The sequence below is a fragment of the Somniosus microcephalus genome, chromosome 11 (assembly GCF_052327205.1).
Source record: "Somniosus microcephalus isolate GS21.2 chromosome 11, FLI_Smic_1.0, whole genome shotgun sequence".
Taxonomy (NCBI): Eukaryota; Metazoa; Chordata; class Chondrichthyes; order Squaliformes; family Somniosidae; genus Somniosus; species Somniosus microcephalus.
Window position 1 is genome coordinate 218,324,052 of NC_140997.1, and position 15,928 is coordinate 218,339,979.

At 41.8% G+C, this 15,928-nt stretch overlaps 1 protein-coding gene across 4 annotated transcripts in view; it reads right to left on the minus strand.

Annotated features, from left to right (window-relative positions):
• Positions 1-4,028: 4,028 nt before the first annotated feature.
• Positions 4,029-15,928, minus strand: part of spdl1 (spindle apparatus coiled-coil protein 1) — a 52,145-nt gene continuing 40,245 nt past the window's right edge. For 2 of the 4 annotated variants that reach the window (XR_015080075.1, XR_015080076.1), the window contains one exon: positions 5,877-5,955. Coding sequence is in view for 2 of the 4 variants with exons in the window: in XM_086001976.1 (XP_085858102.1) it covers positions 5,793-5,955 (163 nt within the window). In the remaining 2 variants the exon portion in view is untranslated. Of the gene's footprint in view, positions 5,956-10,018; positions 12,868-15,928 lie in introns of those variants that run through there. The other 2 variants (XM_086001976.1, XM_086001978.1) reach the window with 2 other exon arrangements.

The window sequence follows — 15,928 nt, forward strand, 5'->3', positions numbered from 1 at the left end:
AACACGAGGAAACTTTTTTTTTCTAAACACAGCAAGTTGCTCTGATCTGGAATACACTGTCTGAAAGGGTGGTGGAAGCAGAATTAATAGTAACTTTCAATAGGGAATTGGATAAATACTTCAATGGAAAACATTTGCAGGGCTATGGGGAAACAGCGAGGGAGTGGGACTAGTTGGATAGCTCTACCAAAGAGCAGGTACAGACACGATGTGCCAAATGGCCTTTTCCTATGCTGCATTATTCGAAGACTCTGATAATGGAGGTACTTGTCATGACTTCAGTCATGAAAGGTGCATTGTAAGAAAATGCATTGAGCATGGATACTTTTCCACCTGCAATTTGGGTTTAACTGAAGTTTACTCATTGTGGATTTGCTTTAATTGTACATTGGTTTTTCAAGAGTATCTGTGGAGCACGTGGCCGTGTACCAGCTCTACCCGGGGAGTGTACCGAATGTAATGGGATCCAACTCGCCTTTTGTTTCTTCAGGGACGCCGACACATGGCGCCCGCAGCTCGAGTCGCGGACTCTCTCCGTGTCAGGGGCAGGGCTGCAGCAACCGCGAGCTGCCTTCTGCCGCTCCATCGGGTCCAGAGAAAGGCGGAGCAGTGGCCTGACCCACCACCCCCTCCCTCCGCTGTCTGTCCGGCCGGCTACCTCTACCCAAATGCCACAACCAGCCTCCACCAGGCCAGGAGATTACATCACTTATCAACCGCATGGTCGTTGATGGGAGATGAGCTGCATGCTTCTAAAAGGCAAAGAAGTCGACGGAGTAAAGGACAACACAGATGTATATTTATCGCAGAAAGGAAGAAGATATCACAAAATGCAACTCACTGAACAATTTTATCAGTGAACAAAAAAGTAGCTTTCACATTGGTTCTCGGACCCCGTGAAAAGTTTCTACGGACCCAGAGGGGTCTGCGGATTCCAGTTCGCGAACCGCTGGTCTGGAGATCCCTGGTTAAGGGCCAACCTGAGCATACTCCTTCCTCTCATCCCATCTAGCTCAATTTCACCAAATAAATGTTTACATTTTGCAAATGCAATGGTTACTTAAATGGTTTAAAATTGGGTGAGATTCATTTTGTGCTAATCAAAGCGAGGGTAATGTGCGAGTGGTACTGACACTAATCTTCCCTGGTGCTTCCTTTGCAGCCAGGGAATAACAGGAGATCAAATCATAGAGTGCTACAGCACTGAAACAAGTCATTTGGCTGATCAAGTTTTCACTGGCCACCTTATATAATCCCATTCTCCTGCTTGCTCTCAAACAAGATTTAGTAATCTGCTTTTTCAAACAACCAATAACCTAATTCTCTTAAAATAAGTTTTGCACTCTGCTCAACATTGGATCATTGCAGAGACAAATACCCACACTCCAATATTAAAATGCTACTCATTGCCTTAAAAATGTAGCATTTCCAAATCTTAGCACAAAGCCGTTTTAATCTTGAACATTTTAAAACAGCGAATCTTGGGTTCACTGAAAATATCTACCATAAAATGCATTAAAAAATTATACTTAATGAATTTTCACATTTCAAAATCATATTTAGCACAACATATATAGTGCTACTTGATGCATAATCTCTCCGTGTCACGACCCATAAAAATATCAGGACATACCCCAACCAGAAACCCTGGATGAACGGAGAGGTCCGCTCACTGTTGAAAGCACACGACGCAGCATTTAAATCTGGCGACGCGGCGGCTTACAGTGCAGCTAGGACCAACCTAAAAAAGGGTATCAGGACTGCCAAAAGGAAACAGACACTGTGGATAGAGGATCACTTCCACAACAACTCGGACCCCCGGCGCATGTGGCAAGGCATCCAGTCCATCACTGACTACAAGGGCAAAAACACCAGCCCCCCGGTTAGCGATGCCTCCCTTCCGGAGGAGCTTAACAACTTCTACGCTCGCTTCGACAGGGACAACAGGGAGCCGGCTACCAAAGCCTTGCCACCCCCGGAAGACCAGGTGCTCACTCTGTCGACCTCCGACGTAAGGGGTGTTCTACGCGGAGTGAACACACGAAAGGCTGCTGGACCGGATAGCATCCCTGGACGGGTACTCAAGGCATGTGCTGATCAGCTGGCTGATGTCTTCACCGCCATCTTCAATCTGTCATTGGCCCAGGCAGTAGTCCCTACATGCTTCAAGACCGCTACCATTATTCCTGTGCCAAAACAAACGGCTGTGACGTGCCTGAACGACTATCGACTTGTCGCACTCACACCCATCATAATGAAGTGTTGAGAGACTGGTCTTAGCTCACATCAAAGCCAGTGTTCCCGCCTCTCTTGACCAACACCAGTTTGCCTATCGTGCAAACAGATCAACGGAGGATGCAATCACAACTGCTCTACACTCGGCACTGAATCACTTAGATGGTAAGGAGACCTACATCAGAATGCTGTTCATAGACTACAGCTCAGCATTCAACACTATCGTCCCCAACAAGCTGGCCACCAAACTTCAAACTCTTGGCCTGAACACTTCCCTCTGCAACTGGACCCTGGACTTCCTAACAGACCCCAGTCTGTCAAATTAGGTAACCACACCTCCCCCCCCACTGACCCTGAACACAGGGGCCCCACAAGGATGTGTGCTGAGCCCCCTCCTCTACTCCCTCTTCACCCACGACTGTGTGGCTGTTCATGGTTCCAACACCATCATCAAGTTTGCGGATGATACCACGGTAGTAGGCCAGATCACCAACAACGATGAGTCAGCCTACAGGGAGGAGGTCCAGCATCTCGTGAAGTGGTGCGCCGACAACAACCTGGCCCTTAACATCAAGAAAACCAAAGAAATCATTGTGGACTTCAGGAAGGCTAAAGGCGGAAGTCACACCCCCATCCACATCAATGGGGCTGTGGTGGAAAGGGTGGACAGCTTTAAGTTCCTCGGAGTCCACATCACGGAAGACCTCTCCTGGTCCCTCAATACCTCCTCTCTGGTGAAGGCCCAGCAGCGCCTATATTTCCTAAGGAGGCTGAAGGGATATAACCTGTCACCTCTGATCCTCTCTAATTTTTACCGCTGCACAATAGAGAGCATCCTGACAAACTGTATCACAGTATGGTATGGCAGCTGTAGCTACTTTGACCGGAAAGCCCTGCAGCGGGTAGTGAAAACTGCCCAACGCATTACCGGCACCCAGCTACCGACCATAGAGCACATATACCAGAAACGCTGTCTACGGAGGTCACGGTCCATCATCAAAGACCCTACCCACCCCAGCCACAGTCTGTTCGCCCTCCTGCCATCTGGGAGACGCTACAGATGCATTCGCACCCGTACGACCAGATTTAGGAACAGCTTCTTTCCCAGGGCTGTCATCCTACTGAACTCCACAAATAAACTCTAAAGCCTGCACATCTGCCAATGCACTTTATTATGGTTATGTTAATATACTACAAGCCAAATGTATGTTGAATGTTTAAATGTCTTCATCTAAATGTACACTCTGGGGAGCTGCAAGCCTACATTTCGTTGTACTGCACTTGTGTACTAACAATGACAATAAAAGTTGATTTGATTTGATTATCTCAAATTGCTCCCACCATCACCACCAATGTAGACCTGTAACCACCAGTATTTCATCAGTGTTGTACAGCTCTAAATGATACAACCCCAGTTTAGAAGGTGCATATTTATAATTGTAATGAATAGTTTACAGTTTAAGTGAACAGTGAAAATTATTTTAAAAACCATTATACTTTATTGAAACAATGGACAGCACTGACCTCCAATTTTTTGTAAATTAATTTTTTGTGCTGAGGGTTGTTAGTGCAATAAATGTAACATTTTTTAATAAAAGTAGTTCATCACATGTATATGTGTGTAGGACCAGGAACAATGGGAAAATGCAGTCTGATGAGTCATAATTGCATCTAATACTGAAGGAATAAGATCACCCCCCAAAACAGAATGGCATTTCCCTCAATATTGTTTAATGGACGAGCAAAAGAACATTAACCCCCTCTGCAAAAAGAACCAGAAAAACAAAATGGGATTAAGAATTCAAATTTTATTTCCATTTTTATGTCGATTAAAATACGCTGACGAGTTACCAATATACACAAACCTTGAACGACAAATTTAGGCAGTTAGGTCATAGGGAACAGAAATAAAAGTAGAGGGTAAAGACAAAAATTCAAACACTACAGGAGCTGAATACTGCAGCGGCAAATGTAGGGTTACAATTTAATTTCCTTTTTCCAAAGGATGGCAAATTGTTTGTAGCAAAGCTAGAGTTGGTTTGTGATTGTTAACACAAAGATTAGGTTGTAGTCCAGCTCACATTCCTGTTTTGTTACTTGTTCAGACCAGCATCGGATGACATTCAAATGGTTATTGCACTCCTTTATTATGCACAACAGTACTATAAAACATAAAATGTGTAGATTATAAAGGCTATGATGCTATAAACACATTAATGCTTTTTGACTTTGTAACTCGTTCAATCTAGGCATGCCATGATATTGTTCTAATAAAAGTTTAAAGAACACAGGATACTCAACACTCCTCTTTACTACCCCCTCCAAACCTCCTGCCACCTTTGCAGACCAAGAAGATGGATAGGCAGGCACCAGTTCCCAGGTCTATGCCTGTGCAACACTTGAGCCAGGCCACAATAAAGTTCTATGTGGTAGCATAACTTGGCCAGTTTTCCTGTATGATGAGAAGGTACTGAACCTTTGCAGTCGCTCGAGGTATTCTAGGAATATACAGTTTTTCCTGTGGTGCTGGAGGGTTGGCGGGGGGGGGGGAAATCTTGGGACACAAATGCTTGCCCCCATAACAGTCACTGAACTTTGAAGTAATTCATTGGATACTTTGGGGCGGTTTGGAGAGATACAAAACACTATGTAAATGCAACTCTCTTTCACATCACGAGTTTGCATTGACGCTGCCAGACAATAGCATGGTGTAAACTATTCTGGGCTGCACTTCCTGATATCCAACAGAAGTATATGCAGTCACTGGGGGAAAAGGACATCTGTACACCCTTTCACCATATCATAGTCTACACTGCAGCGGATCAAACAGATGGGGATTGCATATGTAAAGAACAAAAAAAACCTCACGAAGGCCAGAGTACCCTTGCCAAGTGACTTACTTTTAACATTTAATTGTGAACAATACAGTTATATATCAGTGGTACATTTTTGGACTGCACGGTCAAAGATGGAAAAAAGAGGAGCCATGGAATAAGCATTGCTCAACTTCAGCAAAACAGGAGCACATACACTTCATCACATTTGACATTAACTTATTTGAAGTTGTTAATCTCTAGGAGAAAGCCATAATAAATTAGGGCTCCAAAGTTCCAACAGGCCTGCATGAGTTTTATGGCACTCAGCATTTCTGGCAAAAGACTAGCTGTGCAATTTTTTTGGTATTTTTTTTAGTTTCGTCATCCTCTCCATCATAGGAGGTGAAATGGAAGCTTCTATGTGCTGAAGGGCTTAGAAGCACATCAGCTGAATACTGAAGAACACTCTTCCTTTACCCCCATAAAATCAGAGACATAAAACTGCAAGATTTAACACGCTGCCAAACAGAAATGTACCACACCAGCACCTCCCACGTATAATACCACATAGAGATGCACATTAAGTTTAATTTGAGCACCTGATGCAACAAAAATCTTGCATGTCTCAAAGTGATGGCTTGTAATATTATACATGTCCCGACTTACTTACACATGTCCCAAGATAAACACTCAAAGGGACACTTAAATCTTCAACAGCAGAAAGATGCATGTTAATTTTGTTCACTGTTGGGCACACTGTGATTCAACAGTGGGCCGAGAGGACACGTGGATGACCGGGTGCAACTTCTGCCGTTTAATTTTATTCCTCGGCATCTGCTCTTCTGCTTCTTCATTCACGTCCTCCTCATCTGGCTTTTGTACCTTCACATCAGCCCTGGATACCCTACAGGCAGAGTATTCAAACAATCTTCCGTTTTAACGGATCAAACATGATACAGATAGCAAAATCAGAGAGATTTATCCAGCACCAATTCAGAAATAGCTAATAGGAGCAGGGGATGATATAATTTTGGCCTCAATAATTATCCAACAACCGAGACCAAAATCCACAACATTTGGGAATATGTTTGGATGGTTTTCGATTAAGTGAGAGAAAGTGCTTAAATTTACAAATACAGGAAACACCCTGGATAAATCTCAGAACCAGTCTACAAAAGCTTTAAAGACAATCTTTATAGAAATTGTTAATCATGATACAGATAAGGACAGTGTATCAATGATTTAGAAAAGCAATCCCAATTCATAGATCTGCGGTAATTTCATGATTCAACATTCAACTGGAGTGTAACCTGGCATTCAATCTAGCCCTATAACCCAAGCACTAAACAGACGGAGGACATTATAATTACATAGAAATTACAACACAAACCAGCTATTCAGGCCAACCAGTCTAGGTTGGTGTTTATCCTCCACACGAACAGTAGTCCTAATGCCATTTGCCTGCCATGTCCACATATCCCTTTATCCCATTTTCTTTCAACTATCTAACCTACTCTTAAATGTTGGCATGGTCTCTGCTTCAATGACCAACTCCAGTAGCCTCTTAACTCACTGTAAAAAAAAAAAGGTTTCACCTGCTCACGGTCTTAAATTTGAGTTTATATTGATGTCCCTTTGCTGTAGACCCCTCAATCACTGGAAATGTTTATCTAGTCTGTCCCATCCAGTCATCATTTTAAATAACTCTTTCAAATCACTCCATAATTTCCTCTGGTCTAATGAAAACTGCCCCAATTTTTCCAAGTTTTTTTTAAATTTCTCATGCCAGGTAGCATCTCAGTGAAACTGCACTGTACCCTCTCTATTGCCTCAGTATCCTTCCTAGAGTGTGTAATGGGCCCAGTCTGGGAAACAAGCTGTAGAATTTTATCACATTGAAACAGTTACTAGTCTCGCCCTCTTTTTTCTGGGTAAAGTTTATCAATAGAGTAAAAAAATAACATTTGCTACAAAATTTAACATTTTGTTGCAAGGACTGAGAATAAAATCACTGTTGGCAAAAATAGTTAGTGTAATATTGTATCAAATATCCCCATGTACACAGGAAAAACATACTACAGGAAACTTTGTGCTATCCGGCACCCACGGGACCGAGCTGCTGCCGTTGCCCAAAAAGTGCCGTACTCTCCAGAGTTAATGTTGAGAGATACGGAGATTCTTATCTCCGTATTTGACAACAAACACTCTTGCTTAGCAACAGCTTCTAAACACTCGGGTGTGGCCCTAAAGCTCTGTAGCTGAAGCTGTTGCTATAGCTACAGACCTTGCACAGCTTGACTGTTCAAACAAAGCAAAAAAAAACAAACAAAAAGAATAAAAAACAGCTGCTGATTTTTGCCGGTGGCTCCAGATTGCCGGATAGCTCACCTCCGGATAGCACAAAGTTTCCTGTAGTTCAATAACTTTTCTGCACATATAAAAGGAAAAAGCCCTCAAGATATTTAAAAAATGTACAATAAAGTAGCAATATAAAGCATGGGGACAATGCACTCACTGTGTCCCACTGTCTGTGTAGTCCCTTTTGTATAGATGCATGAACCAATTAAAAAAATGCTGCAATATCCAACACAAGTCATCACTCATCACAAGCAGAATGTGATTTTGACAGCAGCATGAACAGCATTTCCCAGACCAATGATAAGGTCAGCTTTTGCAACAGGTGACAGCCCCACTGCAGGTAAAGTGGGATTCTCTCCCTCTATTACACACACACACACACACACTTCTGAAGGACTTACCAGTTGCAGCAATTGGCTGTTCCAGTTTCTCGCAGTCATGCACCTTAACTATATAACCTTGTTTTTCCAAGTACAAGAGTTTGCTTTTCATGAAATTACAGCAGTCTATAAATCAAATACTTGCATTCAAAAAATATTTAACTAAAACGACTCACTTAAAAGTCCACAAATATAGGGCTTACAACTAAAGAGCACAGATTTTAAGATGTACAAAAAAAAAATCTCTCAAACCAATAATAAAAACCATCTTATGTCATGTTGACAAATTAATCCTTTGAGTACTATAATGGAATTTCAAACCTAAAACGGTACAATTTACAAATGCATTTTTGGATCTTAAACTTGCTGTTGCTCCGGACACTCATCCTACATCTTCCATAACAGCTGAAAAGCAGAACGGATCACCGAGTACTCAGAGGGTTAATATTAACAAGAATTGAACTGAACCAGTGTCATGTCTTAGTGCCGTGCACATTTCATCAATGGCCACATTAAACCATAAACAACCCAGTGATGGACTTGTATCCAAATCGGGAAATCCCAGTTCCAGCTGGCATTTGCACTTGGGAACAGTTTACAAACCTAGGTCGTAACCACCTGGAAAATTAGGCTTCATTCTTGGATCACTGGTGACAGAACTAGGAAGCAGCATTGCTGGAACTTGTAGTAATAATATCTATACACTAGTTCTCACCCAACTAGAGACATGGGGAGGAAACAATTCAAATCAGAATCTGACAGCACAGGAGGCCATTCAGCCCATCGTGCCTGTGCCAGCTCTTTTGAAAGAGCTATCCACTAATTCCCATTCTCCCACTCTTTCCCTACAAATTCTCCCCTCCCCCCCCACCCCCCAAGCATATATCCAATTGCCTTTTGAATATGAAAGTTAAAATGTCTTATAAATCTCGAGTAGAAAATGAGCACACTAAGTCACCTTCAGCACAACACAACACCACTTTGGGTAGATTTTTCACCCATTCAGAACGCCTGATTTCCCACACAATGGTTCTGTGGCCTGACCGTGCTAGGAAGTCAAACCAGTTACAGTGGAAGCTACAGTGGCTCAGTATGCTACAAATAATGCAAGGAGATTTACTGGAAGAATGGTAGTAGCGTATCAAGTGGCATCATAGAAGATACTTTATCGGTGCAACATTAATGTCGGACCCATTATGCACAAGTGATAGTCAAACTGAGAGCTGCAGTACATTGGTATCTAGAACATCTATTTCAAAAGCTATTGTAACGCCAGGATTTCACCCAATGCAAATTTGTTCGGAATTAACACCATGCTATTTTACGTAATGCACTGCTGGGCTGGCAATGTGTTTTGTAGGAGTTCACTCGCTCGATTTGTAATTTAATAAGTGTTTCTGATGTATTTTTTGTGTTCAGCTAAGTAAGGGTCATTAGTGCATATATATTTGAAAGAATTCGATAAACATGAAGGAAAAAGTGCAGAGCAGTGGGATCAGAAGAGACCCCTCCATTAAGAAGCTAGTGCTAGATCAGGCACAGTGGGTCAAATAGTCTGCTTTGTGCTGAAATTTCAATGACCATCCACTGTAGTGGTCAGTACATTAAAAAAAAAGTAATTCTATGAGTTGTTCGGACATGAAAAAGTAAAATATTAATATCTAAATACTCCCAGGTAAGTGTAACAAAGGTCGCTTGCACCATAAAACTTGTTCTCGGTCCCAACCAACCTTCATTTTAGAAAAGCAACACATGCGGCATTAGTGTGACTTACCAATATCTAACAATGCAATTCTTTAACAAATAAAGCTTCCGTAGTCATTTCTTGTGCTCCACTGATACAGATAAAGGGAAAAAAAAATTGAACCAAGCCTAATGTTTGCACTTTATAATTGTTCTGAAACTGGGATCTCTTGCTCCTTCCCTTCTCCAACCAAATAACACATTCACTGTCCTTTGCCTTGCTGCCCCTTCACCATGTCTATTCACTTCCTTTCAATCCATCAACTATAGTTTCACAACTCCCTTCCTTAGCTGTCTCAGTTTTCTTCCTCTTCTCCTTTAACTTGGTTTTCTCACTCTCCAACTCTCCCACTTCCATTTGCTTCTTTTTCAAGGTTGTCTGCACTTCACTCAACAAGTTCTCTTTCTGTTCATTGGCTTTCTCTCATTTGCAAATAACCCTCCCTCCCTGGGTTTTCTCATTATCCTCTCTCTTCTCTCCGCCCGCCCCCCGCCGCCTCTCTTCCTTGGCCTTTTTCACTCCTCCTCTAATTTGAATATTTTACCTTTTATCCTTGCTGGCAATGTTCTCACCATTAGAGATATTCCACAAAACGTAAAAAGTGGAAGTCCTTAAGATCATCGGAGAAGTCATACAACACCAATAAATCTCCCATGGTGTTCATGGCGAGTTGGAGGATACATTTCTTACAACAATTGGGGGTGTTCATGCCATGCACAGGATAACATTGGACCTTTCATTATGATTGCATTTTTAAAAAATCCTTTACCAGTTAGTTTTAAAACTTAATTCAGGCGAGAATAGTATGAAAAATGTTGCACTTGGACATTGACATCTGGTATTTAGCAGTATTGGGCAGGGGGTGGGAGTGGTATTCAGCTGCACCAGGTGTGGACCTGCAGATTTAGTAGCACTGGGAATAATCTGGAGTTTTGGCTGCTGGTGTTTGGTGGCATGTGGCATATTTTCTGGTGTGGCAGGACTGTGGAAGGGAACACAAGTTTTGATTCACTGGTAGATCTGTGCGTGTGAACCACGAGGAGGAAAGGTGGTAGCAGTGGCTTTCCAAGCCTGGTCGCACTGGTTTGTTGCATGCCAAGACATATCTGCAATCCTTCATTTCTGGTGCTTTGAAATCATTGTCAGTCAGTCATGTAGCGCCTTTCACGACCACCAGACGTTCCAAAGCCCAATGTAGGAAAAGCGGCAGCTAATTTGCGCACACCAAGCTCCCACAAACAGCAGTGTGATAATGACCAGATAATCTTCAGTGATGTTGATTGAGGGATAAATATTGGCCACGACACCGGGGATACCTCCACTGCTGTTCAAAATAGTGCCACGGGATCTTTTACATCCACCCGAGATCCGCCAGGGCCTCGGTTTAACGTCTTGTCCGAATGATGGCACATCCGACAAAATGCTACAAAATATTTGAATTAAAAGTAACTCCCTCAGTACTGCACTGGAGTGTCAGCCTATATTTTGTGCTCAAGTCTCTGGAGTGGGACTTGAACCCACAACCTTCTGACTCGGAAGCGAGAGTGCTACCCAGAGTCACGGCTGACACTTTGGAAATTCATGCAAGGTGTACAGGGTTTCATTGTATAGGCTTTGGTTAATCAACTGACTATCCATACATCAAAAATCTCAACTCAGTCTCCACCCTTTACTTGAATTTACCAGACACAGTCTGACCTCCCTAGTTTTGGTCTAAAATCAGCGAGACAATCACAATTAACCTCGGTGCAAAGCGTTCATTATAATGTTTATGAAGAGCTTTCGTACATAAAATATTTTGGTCGCACTTTGTACTTTTGAATCTATGATTTGATCGTCTCAATAAAAATGTTACATTTCAGTTTAGTTGTTCCTGCCTTTTGTGCTGACTAGAGAGAAAACACAAGTTGCAGATTTTAAATTAGATACTCTTATCGTTGAGCATCTTAGTTTGGCTTAACTTAAAGAAATAGGGCTGGAACAGACACTGCGTGATGAATCATATACATCACTTAAGTTGAAATAGATATCACACGAACACTGCGACGATCTCTGGACAGAAAGTGTTTGTAGTGAAAAGACTTAATAACCCTCAAGGCAATTGTATTGGAGAGAGCGAGAGCGAAGAGAGGGGAGGCAGCCTTGATTCCTGATGATCATTGGATCACATTGTCACAAAGACTTTGAACGTGAACCACTTCCCAGCACCAGTTCACTAAGAATATAGAAGCACAGCAGGCTATGGTTTATGCAGGACCATTTCATTATCTTAGCCACGCCATTGCAGGAAGTTGGGATTGTTAGCATCATACTTGTCCGTCCGTCAGAACTTGCACGATTTGTAGACTGAAAAATGATTTTTCTATTAGTCTGTCGATTTTGTGGTTGCAAATCTATGTCTATGGTATACAAGATGCAGCATTACTACCTACTTTTGTTGAAGACCTTGAGTGTCATAATGCATTGCAAACTTTAAACACATGGGCGGGAGCAATTCCCCCTCCTTGACCTCATTCTGTTCCTCCTCACCCCTTCCCCCAGAACGGACTTCAAGCTATGTATATAATCCAGAGTACTGGGGTATAAAATACTGACCACTTCCATAAAAATAAGACAATATTTAGCAGATCAATATGATGTGTTCTATTTCAGAGACGACCATATCTTTTTAACTCCGTAATCTGGATAACATAACCCATGTTGGGCTGTTTCTACTAAGAAACTGCTCAGTGAAGTTGGCAGTAAGGCAACAGCTACCCAGCGTAAAAAAATGTATTGCTAGATCACAGGCTGAATTATTCCAATGCAGCTAGCTGTATGCACTCCAGACCAGGTTTGGTAAGCTAAAAAAGAGCCACATTCCTTCTAAAGAAAATGCTACAAAATATTGGAATTAAAAATAATTGCCTTGATACTGTTCTCAGGAAGTCGGCATTGCTGGCAAAGTTGCCGATTCTTAATGACGTACAACTTCTTAGCATTGTGCGTGATAAGATAAAAAGGACAGCACTTACCAGTGATCTAAATTTTGAGAGGGGGAAAGGGGGTGGGGGACGAGGAGGAGAGAGAGAGAGAGCACGCGAGAAAAAAAGAGGGGGTAGGAGAGTGTGTGTGAAGGGGTCTGAAAGAGGGAGAAAATATACACAAAAAGAGTCTCTGAACTCTTGAGAATTGCTGTCCATGTACAGAACAGAAACACCAGGTTACATACAGAATTTCTCGCAGTTCACATAGCATTTTAGTGATTGAGCGAGAATTTTATTGAGGAAGCAGTCTTTTATCAGATGAGCTATATTTTGAAGTGCCCGTTTAGCCCGTTGGAGACAGTACGGATCTAAAGTTGTTTAAGGTAGGAGAAAAGACACAAAGGACAAAAAGTAAGTTTGCAGAAAGGTCGCCATTGCAAGAAGAATACATTCAAAGTGCGCACTTTAAAAATAGTTCCTCTATCAAAATAATGAAATTGTGCACAATGCAATGATTTTGCTTGAATATTAGTGGTATAGTTAAGTCAAGCTGATATCAACTTCATGCAAAGTTAGTCTACTCCTGATAATTCAAAGCACTTTTGTACCAAAAAAATCAAATTACCCAGCAATTTGAATTAAGCAAATACAGCAAAGTAAACATTTAGTGCTCCAACAATTTAAATTATCAGATAATTTAAAATAAGCAACTTCAAATTACGTGTAGATTATATGCCACTTGAATAACATAACAACACAAGAACTAGGAGCAAGAGTAGGCCATGGCTGATCTTCTACCTCAACTCCAGCTTCCCACACTATCCCCATATCCCTTAATATCCAAAAATCTATCGATCTGTCTCGAATATACTCAACGACTGAGCCTCCACAGCCACCTGGGTACAGAATTCCAAAGATTCACAACCCTGAGTAAGAAATTCCTTCTCATCTCAGTCCTAAATGGCCGGCCCCTTATCCCAAGACTGACTCCCAGTTCTAGATTCCCCAGCCAGGGGAAACATCCTGTCAGCATTTTTGCTGTCAAGCCCTGTAAGACTTTTATCTTTCAGCGAGATCACCTCTTGTTCTTCGAAACTCCAGAGACTATCGGCCCATTCTACTCAATCTCTCCTCGTAGGACAACTCACTCATCCCAGGAATCAATCTAGTGAACCTTCATTGCACCCCCTCAAAGGCAAGTACATTCCTCCTTAGATACGGAGACCAAAACTGCACAGTACTCCAGGTGTGGTCTCACCAAAGCCCTGTACAATTGCAGCAAGACTTCCTTACTCTTGTACTCCAAGCCCCTTGCAATAAAGCCAACATGCCATTTGCCTTCCTAATTGCTTACTGTACCTGCATGTTAATTTTGTGTTGTGTACAAGGACACCCAAATCCCTCTGAACACCAACATTTAAAAAATATTCTATTTTTCTATTCTTCCTGCCAAAGTGAATAACCTCACATTTCCCCACATTATACTCCATCTGCCACCTCCTTGCCCACTCACCTAACCTGTCTATATCCCTTTGCAGGTTCTTTGTGTTCTCCTCACAGCTTACCTTCCCACCTAGCTTTGTATCATCAGCAAACGTGGATACATTACACTCGGTCCCCTCATCCAAGTCATTGATACAGATTGTAAATAGCTGAGGCCCAAGCACTGATCCTTATACAGGAAACTTTGTGCTATCCGGCACCCACGGGACCGAGCTGCTGCCGTTGCCTCAAAACTTCCGTACTCTCCAGAGTTAATGTTGAGAGATACGGAGATTCTTATCTCCGTATTTGACAACAAACACTGTTGCTTAGCAACAGCTTCGAAACACTCAGGTGTGGCACTAAAGCTCTGTAGCTGAAGCTGTTGCTATAGCTACAGACCTGGCACAGCTTGACTGTTCAAACAAAGCAAAAAAAACCAAAAAGAATAAAAAACGGCTGCTGATTTTTGCCGGTGGCTCCAGATTGCCGGATAGCTCACCTCCGGATAGCACAAAGTTTCCTGTAGTACCCCACTAGTTACAGCCTGCCAACCTGAAAATGACCCATTTATTCCTACTCTCTTTCCTGTTAACCAATCCTCAATCCATGCTAATATATTATCAGCAATCACAAGCCCTAATTTTGTGTAATAACTTCTTGTGCGGCATCTTATCAAGTGCTTTCTAAAAATCCAAATACATTACATCCACTAGTTTCCCCCTTATCTATCCTGCTAGTTACCTCAAAAAACTCCTAGATTTGTCAAACACAATTGCCCTTTCATAAATCAGTGTTGGTTCTGCCTGATCATATTATGATTTAAGTGCTCTGTTACCATGTCCCTAATAATAGATTCTAGCATTTTCCCTACTGATGTCAGGCTAACTGGTCTATAGTTCCTGGTTTTCTCGCTATCTTCTTTCTTGAATAGTGACGTTACATTTGCTACATTCCAATCCGCGGGGACCATTCTAGAAGATCAAAATCAATGCATCCACTATCTCTGTAGCCACCTCTTTTAAAACTCTAGGATCTAGGTCCAGGGGATTTGTCAGCTTTTTGTCCTATTACTTTCTCCAGTACTATTTCTTTACTAATACTAATTTCTTTAATTTCCTTATTCATGCTGGACTCTTGGCTCCCCACTGTTTCCGGAAAGTTGTTTGTGTCTTCTTCCGCGAAGCCAGATACAAAATATTTGTTTAATGTCTCTGCCACTCACTTCCTTATTGCGGATTATAATTTCTCCCCTCTCTGCCTGTAAGGGACCCACATTTACCTTCGCTAATCTCTTCCTTTTTACATAGCTATAGAAGCTTTTACAATCTGTTTTTATGTCTCTTGCTAGTTTATTCTCATTTATTTTTCTCTTTCTTGGTCCTCCTTTGCTGAATTCTAAAATCCTCCTAATCCTCAGGCTTACTATTCTTTTTGGCAACATTATAAGCTTCCTCCTTTAGTCTAATATTATCTTTTACTTCTCTTGTTAGCCACGGTTGGACCATTTTCCCCGTGGGTTTTTTAATTCCATAAGGGAATGTATATTCATTGTGAATTATGAATTATTTCTTTAAATGTTTGCCATTCCATCATATCTTTTAATCTAGTTTCCCAACCTACCTTAGCCAACTCGCCTCTCATACCCATGTAGTTTGCCTTTTCAGTTTGAAGACCCTAGTTTCGGACTTAACTAAATCACTCTCAAACTCAACATAAAATAATATCATATTATGATCACTGGTCCCTAGAGGCTCCTTTACTACAAGGGTATTAATGAACCCGATTCATGGCACAATGCTAGATCAAAATAGCCTGTTCCCTAGTTGGTTCTTCGACATACTGATCTAGAAAACTATCTTGAATGCATTCCATGAACGCGTCCTCTGCACTATTACTGCAAATTTGGTTTGCTCAGTCTATGCGAAAATTAAAGTCCCCATAATT